Consider the following 12,241-nt stretch of genomic DNA (forward strand, 5'->3'; position numbering starts at 1 on the left):
TCAGTGGTTAAAATTTCACCTTGCAAGTGTTGGGATCCCATGTGTCCTGGCTACTCCGCTGTCCATCCAGCTCCCTGCTTGTGGTCTGGGAATTCAGTAGAAAATGGCCCAAAGCCTTGGGACTCTGCACCCATATGGGAGACCCAGAGAAAGCTTCTGGCTCCTGGCTTCCGATAGACTCAGCTCCAGCCATTGCAGCCACTTGTGGAATAAACTGATGGGCGGAAGATCTATCTCTTTTTTTCTCTGTAAATCTGATCTGCCTTTCCAATAAAAACAAATACATGTTAAAAAAAAAAGAATAGTATTTCTTGAGGTCAAGTGACATTCTTTTTGGGACTGTATTCCATCTGTATTGTGGAAACACAGAAGGGGAGCTCTGCTTTCTGCTTCTACTCCTGCAGTAGGGATCCTCCCGTCTATTTTAAGGGTCAGAGCACCACTAAAGCAGTAGGCGTATTACCACTATGAAGTTAGCACATTGTTACCCAGTTTTCAGGTTTAAAACAGGGATGTTATGTTCTTCCTATTGCATTTCTTTCTATGAAAACAAAACCAAAATCTTAGAAGCGTGAACTCCAGAATTAGACCATCTTTCCCTCCTGGCTTGTAGTTGTATTTTTTTGTTTTTTTAAAGATTTATTCATTTTATTACAGCCAGATATATACAGAGGAGAGACAGAGAGGAAGATCTTCCGTCCGATGTTTCACTCCCCAAGTGAGCCGCAACGGGCCGATGCGCGCCGATCCGAAGCCGGGAACCTGGAACCTCCTCCGGGTCTCCCACGCGGGTGCAGTGTCCCAATGCATTGGGCCGTCCTCAACTGCTTTCCCAGGCCACAAGCAGGGAGCTGGATGGGAAGCGGGGCTGCCGGGATTAGAACCGGCGCCCATATGGGATCCCAGGGCTTTCAAGGCGAGGACTTTAACTGCTAGGCCACGCCGCCGGGCCCTGTAGTTGTATTTTATATGGACCTGCACATTGGGTTTTTTTCTGTATCATTGGTTAACCTAAATAAATGAACATATCTAACCCAATGTGGCAACCCAGTGTTCTTGCCCAGACAATTCCTCTGCTGTGGGTTGGATAATGACAGTTTACTTGGTGATTGTTAGCACATTTTAGCTTATGCTGTGTATAAATAAAGACAAATAGTGTTTTTATAATGAGACAGATATCCTGTAAGGAAATTGAGTATTCAATTACCTGTGATTTACAGCTGGTTCTCAGAAACTTGACTTCGCTTTATTCATCAGTATTTTATTACAAGTTCCTGGGGAGAGGATAACAGTTTGCCTTTGGCTTCTGGCCAGGTAGAAGCAAATTTAGGCTTATTACAAAACAAAAGAGGTTAAAAAGAAAACAACAACAAACCCTGCAATTATATAGAAAGGTTCGTGTGTATGCATTGTGTAGGATTGTAGAATATTACGTGAGGATGGCTGCAGCAGCACCTAGGAAGTGGTCGTACCTTTTGCAAGCAGTGGTTGCATTGTTTGACCTGTTGTGCCCTCTTTCTCCATAATACATTGATGTAACTTTTGAAATGTCAAGCAGCTGTAAGACAACGAGTTCAAAAGTCAAAATAGTCAGGAGTGATGCTTGTTCTTCAGTTTCTGTGGTTTCATCAAGGCAAGAGGATGGGCTGTTTTCAGATATGCTTGTTGCTTGTAAGGAGTTAAGAGCCCCATCCAGGTTTCCCATGTTGCTGGCACAAACCCCACTATTAAGACCATCACTTGCTGCCTGCCGCCCAGTGTTTAGGTGAGCAGGAAGCCAGAAGTGGGAGCTGGAACCGGCACACAGACAAATCAGGCACTCTGATATGGGACACGGTCATCCTCACTGGCACCTTAACTGCGAGACTAGATGCCAGTGCCTCACCATTGCTTTTGAACCTTGAAATTTGGCCTCAATTTCTAATGACTGCATATGACTTGACAACAATTTGTATGAATAGAAACCTTCCCTATACTTCTCCTTTTTGCAGTAAGTGTGATGAGTATATTTGCATCTAAATATTTGGCAGCATCCCAAGGATTTTTTTAATTTATTTATTCTTATTGGAAAGGTGAATATACAGAGAGGAGAGGAGACAGAGAGGAAGATCTTCCATCGGATGGTTCACTCCCCAAGCGGCCATAACGGCTGGAGCTGAGCCAATCTGAAGAGGAGCTGCCGGGATTAGAACCGGCACCCATATGGGATCTCGGCGCGTGCAAAATGAGGACCTTAACCACTGTGATGTTGGGCTGGCCCATCCCAAGGGTTTACTGTGTTGAAGGACATGGACTTCTTCAAGATTCTAGATAGAGGGCCTGGCATGATAGCCTAGTGATTAAATCCTCACCTTGCCTGTGCCTGAATCCCATATGGCTGCCCGTGCATATGCTGGCTGTTCCACTTCTCATCTGGCTCCCTGCTTGTGGCCTGGGAAAGCAGTAGAAGATGTCCTAACGCCTTGTTACCCTACATCCATGTGGGAGACCTGGAAGAAGCTCCTGGCTTTGGATCAGCTCATCTCTGGCGGTTGCAGCCACTTGGGGAGTGAATCAGCAGATAGAAGATCTTTCTGCCTCTCTTTCTCTCTAAATCTGCCTTTCCAATAAGAATAAATAAATCATAAAAAAAAGATTGTAGATAAATTCTGTCAGATTCCTTCCTGGTGAAGTCATCCAGGTTTAGGTTTTCTCATTAGTGTTTGTATTGTTGTAAACTCGTTGCATTTTCTTCACTGTTGAGTATGTAGTAAAACAACCCAAAGCGCTGTCTGTAGCATCACAGAATTGTAGGGAAAAACCCCAGAAGACCTTTCTCTGATTCAACATTTTTCAGAGGAAGACAGTGAAACCCCAATAATTAGTTAAAATAAAAAAATTTGGTTTTGTTACTTCTGGTTCTGTGTTGTTTCCAGCAGAGAGTGTTACTTTGTCACTGAAATGTCAGTACTAGGACTAGGAACTCTACTGGACATTCAGCTTTTTAACAGATTTAATTTCATCAGTAACATGAATCTTGATTGAAAACGGTTGTGGTTTAAATAGCAAGGAGGCCCTAAGGAAGCATTGAAGGCAGTCTTCATGTGCTGAATCTGGGGAAGTAAACTTCCTTTCTTGTTCACAGGATAGGTTAAGGAAAATAGGTGAAATTCACAGGAAGGTATTTTGATTAACTATGTTAAAATATTTCCTGAAGAGTACATGCTGTCCACTAAAGAACAAGGGGTTCATTTTGAGATAACATTGTTCAGTTTTGGAAGTCAGTAAGCCTAGGCTGAGTATTAGTTAGTGGAAAATGAAGTATGTGTACTAAGAGATCAGGAGTAACACAGACAGAGGTGGGGAGAAAGGAAATCCCTGCTCTGAAAGCCAAGAGGTTGCAGATTTTCCCGGGCATAGTTACTGTAAAATATTAGGCCCAGTTCATAAGAGAGAGAAGTGTAAAGCTCATTTGGAATGCTTTAACCGGATAAAAATTGCCAGTGTTTTTAAATTCTTTTTGTTTACGTTGTGAATTTGCTATGTATCCAAATATATGTCCTTAAACATTCTATTATGTTACTTCATAAATATGGGTATAGCAGTGTGCATATACATTATAATTTTTAATTGATGCTTAGAATTCCATTACATGGTTGAACATATTAATACATACTTAGGTTATGTTTTTTTCTCACATTGTAAAACTTCATTGCTTTCCCTACTCCCTTTGCTGCTACCCTTAATCCATCCTTGCTATTCCTTTTTTATTAAACAAGGTGTAAGTGATGTTACTGTTTTTTTTCCTTCAAAGGTATCTTGCAAAATTTTTATTAACTTACTAAATAGAATAATTTGTTATTTGCTACTGGTTTGGTTATGCTGTAGCTTAACTGGGTCTAAAAAAGACCAACTGTCAACTTTAAAGAATTATTTGGGTTTTTGTCATATCATAATTCATTATGTTATTATTTTAGAGAAACGAAAGGAGTTTCAGATTGTTTCTCAGTGGTCCCCTAGCACTGTTCTGGGTGACTGCCATGGTTGTTTCCTGGAATGGAGTGGGGGTGATGTTGCTTTGACTTTGCAGAGCTGTGAATCTGATTTTTTTCCATGTTTGGCAAAGGGGCAGCAAAGATGTGTTAGGGAGGGAGAGCAGATATGTGAGGACCCATGTTAGCACAGTTGAAGCAGAATCTGTGAAGTAGCAAGGCTTTGATGTGCATTGGTAAGATTTATGTGTGGAGTTTTAATTTACGCTTGAAGGTAGGTTAAATATGGTTGAAGATAAGTACATTAATGCTTTTGGTAAAATCTATGCTTCTAGGTTAAGAATAAAACCTTGCTTAGTGTAATCAAGGCAGGGAGTATAATGGGAGGTCACGGATGTCAGTGAACATAGGAGCAAGCCATTAGTACCTTGGTTTACATGCATCAGGCAGTACAGGAAGTTGATCTGGGGTGGAGTTGATACCACCTTAATCAAGTGCCCACTTGGTCTAGTTGGTTGTGGTTGACATTGTAGAGTTATCTAATAAATATATGCATGACTACTTGGAGGTCCTTTGGAATGTTGAAATGCTGAGATTGGAAATCACAAAACTGCAGTTGCTGGGGCGGGGAGCGGGGCGGAAATTATATAGTGGGCAAAAAGTGTGGAAGTGATTGGCCATAGGGTCTGGAAACGATGAAAACTTAGGTTTACAAATGTGTTTGCTCTCCTGCCCACTTGCCTTTCCCTGAGTACTGCTTTGCGTTGTACATGCTCTGTGTCATACACGCTCTGCTGTGCTCCTGCTGCCATTGTCCCCATTCCGGCTCCTGGCAGGATTAGTCACTCGGATCGCATCAGTGATGAGATGTTCACCGGTGCATGAGCTCTGTGAGATTGTGGGCAGGCTGTGTGTGTGGAGGTCCTGGGGGGCAGAAGGATGGGGACAACATCGACGAATTGCTGCTTCATCGAAATGTTCCCACCAAAGACCCCAAAGGTAGAAGTAATGAAACATGGTGATCCTGGTATTGATAACGTTGATAACGTTGTGAACCAAAACTTGCGGGAAAACATCTCCACACACAAAAAAAATTAAACAAAACACTTCTAGCCCTAAGAAATACACCGAATCAGTAAAAGACAGACTAGGAGAACAGAGCTCTTTTATGACAGGGGCTGTGCAGCAGGTAAGCACATCCTCGGCACTTTCCAACAAGACCAGTTCTTCATTGACGAAAACAGGAATCCACATGTCACGGTTGCCCAGTTGAACTGCTAGGATGATAGTGTGACTCCAGCTGGGATTTTCTTTAAGGATAGTTTAGGAATGGGAACGTTAGTAAATTTAGCCTTGAATCCTGCACCAGGATTCGCCACAAAGGAGACTTGTGTCATCTTGGGCTCTTTGTTTTGGCTGTGCTTTTCGTGGAGTGAAGGCATTGTTTTTTGAGGGAAAACCTGTAGGTTTTCTAGAGATGGAATGCATTGAGCTTCTAATTTGAGGGAATGCCGCTTATGTTCTGCACGGCTAAGCTAAGTCTGTGCTAACTGTTTCCGGAGAAGCTTAAGCCTGGGTGCTGACCACTGCTGCAGGGCATAGGCTGCTTGCAGATAGCTTCTACAGTGGCACATTCTAGGGCTGAACTATACAAAAACAAGAGCCAAAAGTTTACTTTTGGGTTTCAGCAGAAGGCGAGACCATGCTATGCCCATAGCAGTGCCAGCACTTAAAGTGGAGCCTTACACGTTCTGTCTCCTACAATGAATGTAGCTAACTCTGGAAGATATTACCCAAGGAGTGAAAAGACTGATTCAGTGAGAAAGAATGTATTATTTGTCTTCAACAGCATTCCTTCTAGCTGGTGAAATTCCAGGAGGTTAGAATGGATTAAAGCCTCATTTGCCTGAAGAAGCAAAAATCGTTAATGCCTGCAAGGATAGGAAGACATGCACACAATGATATGGAGATTTGTGATCTGTATAGAATTGTGTCTGGGATGGAGTTCAGCATGCAACAAACAGCGTTGAAGCATGACACAGAGCCTGGAAAATTCAATGGGCACTTCTCATGTTGAGTTATATCTAATCATGGAACAATTTCAGAAAGCACAGTGCCGTGTGGAAAGTAAAGTGAACATGATCTCCAGGGAGAGCTAGGCCTTGAAAGAAAACAAAGTGGCTGTGTGTAGCAATGTAAGACTTCAAAATACAGTTAATGGTCATGAAAGTCAGCCAGCTGTTAGGGATTACACATAATTGTGACATGTGTCAGTTTCTGTAATCTGTACACTACACCTTCTGATGGTGGAGCTAGAAATTGTGTGAAGACTTTTGGTGGGTCCTGATCTTTTAATGGACTTACTTGCACATCTTGTTCAGCTGAAGTGTATTACTGCGAAGTTGTGTGTGTTATGTGACTATGTAAAAATATTCAAACCTCCCCAGTAGATCAAGAGATGTCCTCATTACATCTGCATTTGTGAAAGATAAAATTTCTCGAGATCTTGGCTCTTTAGGTGACTGCATATGCAACAGTAATGCATTTTCTTTCTTAATGAATTATGTTTATTTATTTGATAGAGAGTGGGGGAGCCAGAGGGAGAGGTCTTCTGTCTGTGGTTCACTCCCCAATTGGCTGCAGTGGTGGCTGGAACTGGGCCAGCTTGAGGCCAGAGGTGGAACTCTATTGGTCTCCCAGTTGGATGACAGGGGCCCAAGTACTTCGGTCGTCTTCCACTTTTCCCAGACACATGAGCACAGAGCTGGATCAGCAGTGGAGCAGCTGGATGAGATCATGGCTTTGCAGGTGTTGGCTTTACATACTGTGCCATTATACTGACCCTTTGTTGTGGTTTATGTGATTTAAGCTTGTCAGAAGACTTAATGCTGCCCAGTATAGCATTTCATGTGACCATAGTTCCAGATCTGCATGTACACAGTTACCAATGTCAGCGATAGACTATTTGCTTTTTGCCCTATTCCTTTTTATAAGATTGAATACATTTTATTTTTTTTCATTTTTAAATACATTTTTAATTATTGTTATTATTTTATAATACAGTTTCATATTCCCTTATCCCCTCTCCTGTTCCCTCCTCCCCAGTTCTGCTATATCATTACTAACATAAAGTTCTTCATACTCAGTCATATGTCCATCATTGCGGGCGCAGACAATGGCAGAGAGTCCAGAATCCTATTGTCAAGATATAGTGAACAGTTTCATTGTAAGTCCATCTTTGTCTGAAAGTAGAAATGCATGCCACACTACATCCTCACATCTGAATGTTAGTCTCCATTTCACAGCTACCATACATCCCCTTAAGTGAAAAGTCATGATTCAAAATCAACAATAGAAAGAAAAATAGAAATTGACAATGCCATGAAGTTAAATAACATGTTACTAGATATGACAGTCTCCATTACACAACTGCTGTACATTCCCTTAAATGAAAAGTCGTGATACAAAATCAACAATGAAAAGAAAAATAGAAATTTACAATGCCTGTAGTTAAATGACATGTTACTAGATATGACAGTTTCCATTACACAGCTACTATACATCCCCTTAAATGAAGAGCCACAAAACAAAATCAACATCTGGGAGAAAAAAGAAATTAACAACATCAAGAAGTTAAATAACATGTTATTAAATGACTAATGTGTAGCTGAAGAAATGAAAATCAAGAACCTTCTTGAAGAAAATTATGCCACTGCATGATCTACGAGTCATTGAATGATTTAATCAGAAGGAAGTGTTTTTGAAGAGATGAAACTGACAGAAAACAACAAAACCCATGTGATATAGTTTCCGCTGATCTTTGTTGAAGTGAGTCTCCTCCAGACAATAAGAAGATGGGTTTTGATTTTTAATCCAGTGTACTAATCTGTGACGTTTGATTGAGCTTAAGCCATTTACATTCAGAGTTTAATATACATGGGTGGTACTTTGGTCCTGTCGTTTTAGGAATGGGTTGTTCATTGGTTTAGTCTTCTGTTGTCATTTTCCTGGGATGTTCTTCGCATTTGCCTTTGGTTTGGGTAGGTGCTATTCCTCTTCTCTGTGAAGAGAACATCTTTAAGTATCCCTTGTAGGGCAGGTTTGGAAGAGGCAAATTCCTTTAGCTTTTCTTTACTGTGGAAGAATTTTATTTCATTTTCAAAGACGAAAGAAAGCTTTGCTGGATATGTTATCCTGGGCCGACAATTTTTTTCTTTTAGAATCTGGAATATGTCACTCCATTCTCTTTTTGCCTGTAGAGTTTCCTGTGAGAGATCTCCTGTGAGCTTAATTGGCTTTCCTTTATATGTCAATTGATTTTTTTCACGTGCACATTTAAGGATTTTTTCCTTATGTTCAATTGAAGAGAGCTTGAAGATCATATGTCGTGGTGAAGATCGTTTTTGATCAAGCCTGTTGGGAGTTCTGTGCCCTTCGTGGAACTTGTTTCCCAATTCTTTCTCTAGATTAGGGAAGTTTTCCTTTATTATTTCATTAAATACATTTGCAAACTCAGCTTCTCTTTCTGCACCTTCTGGGACTCCCATAACTCTTATATTTGGCCTCTTAATAGTGTCTTTCAATTCTTGAATACTTTTTTTGGCCTGATCCAGCTCTGCTTCCAGCTTTTTGTTTGCTTCCCCCTGATGACAGGAAACACCTTCCAATTCTGAGATTCTTTCTTCTGCTTGCTTCATTCTGTTTTGGAGACTCTCCACTGTACTCTTAATTTGCTCCACTGTGTTCTTAATTTCTGATTTACCAGCCTTGATTTGCTCTATTGCTTCCTTAAATTCTTTGAACTCTTGCATGAGCTTCTCATTGTTAATCAGAATCTTTAAAATGAGTCTTATGGATTCTGTGTGCCCCATTTTCTCGATGTCTTCCTCAGTTAACTCTGAGGTTGGCATAGGGTTTTGCTCCCGTGCAGGGGAGTTTTCAGGAATATTCATTGTGCCTTTGTCTCTTCTTTTGCTCTTGATCATTGTACTTCTGGTTAGCAGAGTCTTCTCCTTGGGGTAGGTTTCTAAGCTGTGTCACTCACAGGTCTACAATGCGATTTTACTTATTGCAGTTGGTACACACCTTTTTGCTTGCAGCCACTTGTGCTACAACCTCCAGTGAGTTCCAGGTCTGGGTTCTTATGTTAGATTTCCACCGTGGTCTCCACAGCCCCAGCTCTTGGCTCACCATTCTCCACCTCCTGTGATACCGTGCTGAGGCTTCACCGTTGTCTCTGCAACCTTTCTCCCACTTTCAGTTGGAGCAGGTCCCAGGATTAGAGAGACACCAGGTGTCCTATATAATTAGGTTGTTGGTGGTGCTGATCTTGTCGGAACCTGTTGGACGTTAGGTCTGGGTGCCACACGGACCTATTTTGGCCGGTACGATGCCACAGTTGGTATTATTTTCCTGTGGGACCAGTGCATTCACGGACCTCAGCAAGTTCTCGCGAGATCAGCACATGCGCAGTTCACTATTGTCCCCTGCAGTCCCAAAGCTATTGCCAGAGTGCCCAAAATGGCGCCTGATGTACAACCACTAAGGTTCTTGATTTGCTAGCCGTCAGATCCGAGGGCTATCCCAGACCTGCCCTGGGTGGAACCCGTAGAATGCCACGTTGCTGCAGCTTACCAAGACAGAAATGAGCTCACTCCCAGCTCAGCGCATGCTCCGTCCTCTCCCTTGCCCTTTCCTCCTTACACAAAATGGCGCCCAGTTCAGCTCTAGGGGGCTGACTGGGCTGTGAAACCCACTCTGTTCTCGTACTGCCCGTCTGAGATCTGCTGCTCTGTCTCTGCTCCTGGTCAAATCAAATGGACCAGCAGAACGGACAGTTCTTTGTCTGAGTTCACCTCCCAAGCTCCCAGTGAAAGTCCCTTCTCACCTGGTTGCTGGTGGAGTTCAGATCGCCGTGCTGGAGTATCAGTCTCTGTAACACCACACTGTTGTGTCCACTGCTTTCCTGTGTCGGTCAGTCTGCAGGTACCCCTCTGCTGTTGTTCTGTCCTTTCCTACAACCTGAAATATGTCCTCTCTGCTTCATCCTGATTGAATGTTTTTCCATTTGTCTAAACGTGTCCTTACTCTATTCTGCCATCTTGATTCTCTCATACATTTTATTAAAAATAAATAATATAAATATTATAAATAAAATTTTAAAAAGATTTATTTTGTATTTATTGAAAGAATTATAGAGAAAGAGGGGAGGAGATAGAGCTTCCATGAGCCGTTTCATTGCCCACATAGCCATAACAGCTGAGGTTATACCAGGCTGAAGCCAGGAGTCTAAAGCTTCTTTAGGGTCTTCTGTGTGCTGGCAGACTCCCAAGTACTTGGGCCATTGTCTGCTGCTTTCCCAGGTGGATTTTAAGAAGTGGAACAGTTGGTTTTCAAACTGGCACCCATATGGGTGCTGGCATCCTGGGTGGCACCAACTGCTATATCACAACACCAACCATGCCCTACTTATTTATGAATATTATTCATTTGTTACAATTGTCATACCTTTGTGACTGTCATTTGCATATCTGAGTGTTTATGATGCTTACAGAATTATGCTACTATACACTTTTTGTGTTAGATGGCCTGAGTGTATATAACTCTGAAATCTTTTTTAAATGTGTAAAATCTTTTGAAGAGTTAAAAAATTTTTTTTTTCCAACATTATGTTTCCAGGATTTTAGAATACAGGGATTTCAGAATTTCCACATTTGGATTATGGTGTTTGGGATTATGACCCGATTACTGAGCTTGGGAGATAGGAAGTAAAAATGTTATTATCAACTCCAAACACACTCTTAAATGCTTCTTTTAAAATGGAAGAATCGTTTTAAAAATGTTATTATCAACTCCAAACAAACTCTTGAATGCTTCTTTTAAAATGGGAGAATCGTTTTAAGTAATTAATGATATAAAAATTTGTTTTCCACCTAAGATGAAGATGATGACTTTGTGTGTAAGAAGGCAGGCTCCAAGTCTAAAGAGAATGGAAGAGCTACACACAGTTACCTTGGGTCATCCAACCTGAAAAAGAATGAAGAGAACGCCAAGACCAAAAACAAGCCTCTGTCGCCCATCAAGCTGACTCCCACATCAGTGCTTGATTATTTTGGGACTGGAAGTGTCCAGAGATCAGATAAGAAGATGGTGGCGAGCAAAAAAAAAGAAGTAAGCGTTTTATATAAAGTCGAGAATGTTCAGGATTTGTACTCATTCACTGTTACTAATAATGGCAGAAATTAGGATTTTATAAAAATGTTTTATTAGATGAAAATGCTTTTCCTGTGATTATGGTTAAGCTTTGTTGCCTTGATTAAAAAAATAAGGAAATTAGAGTATTACACATTTAGTTATTTATACTTAGAAATGGGAAAACATCATTCAAACTGCTAAGAAAAAGATGATAATTCTTAGGATTTAAATTGAATTTTCAGAATACAAACTTATTTTACTGTTGACCTCAGCAGACAAAATTAGACAATAATAATGTTCCCAAATAAGATTGCATGTGTATCTCTTTTTTTTTTTTAAAGATTTATTCATTTTATTACGAAGTCAGATATACAGAGAGGAGAGACAGAGAGGAAGATCTTCCTTCCGATGATTCACTCCCCAAGTGAGCCGCCACGGGCCGGTGCACGCCGATCTGATGCTGGGAACCAGGAACCTCCTCCGGGTCTCCCACGCGGGTGCAGGGTCCCAATGCATTGGGCTGTCCTCAACTGCTTTCCCAGGCCACAAGCAGGGAGCTGGATGGGAAGTGGAGCTGCCGGGATCAGAACCGGCGCCCATATGGGATCCTGGGGCGCTCAAGGTGAGGACTTTAGCCGCTAGGCCACGCCGCCGGGCCCGCATGTGTATCTCTTACGTAGAGTATATCTAAGCCATTTCTCTGACCTTTTCTTGTTTGGCTGATATTTGATCCATATTTTTCTGGTCTTTCAGGAAGCATTCAGATAAATTATAGTGAGAGTAATCTCCTGAGTTAGATAAAGCATGCTGCAAGGGGCGTGCTTGATCTCAGTGCTTCCATAGGACAGTGTTATCACTCTTACATAGTTTGCCAGTGTTCTGTACTACTTATCAAACCAAGACATTAATCTACGGGTGTGTGTGTGTGTGTGTGTGTATGTGTGTGTTCTATACTTCTCGTGACATATCAATAGAAGATAGGACCATCTATCTCTAGGATATTAACTCCTTAGAACATCGGGTCACATAGTAGCCATAAGTTTGATTTAATGACTGATGTGCATTGTGTATTAATG

General features: G+C 41.5%; 1 protein-coding gene across 2 annotated transcripts in view; it reads left to right on the plus strand.

The window, feature by feature from the left end:
• RFC1 (replication factor C subunit 1) overlaps nucleotides 1–12,241 on the plus strand; it is a 73,126-nt gene that overhangs the window by 23,550 nt on the left and 37,335 nt on the right. For both annotated transcript variants that reach the window (XM_058670188.1, XM_058670187.1), the window contains exon 5: nucleotides 10,909–11,141. In XM_058670188.1, the coding sequence (XP_058526171.1) occupies nucleotides 10,909–11,141 (233 nt within the window). The remainder of the gene's footprint in view (nucleotides 1–10,908; nucleotides 11,142–12,241) is intronic.

Source organism: Ochotona princeps, chromosome 11, assembly GCF_030435755.1.
Source record: "Ochotona princeps isolate mOchPri1 chromosome 11, mOchPri1.hap1, whole genome shotgun sequence".
Lineage (NCBI taxonomy): Eukaryota > Metazoa > Chordata > Mammalia > Lagomorpha > Ochotonidae > Ochotona > Ochotona princeps.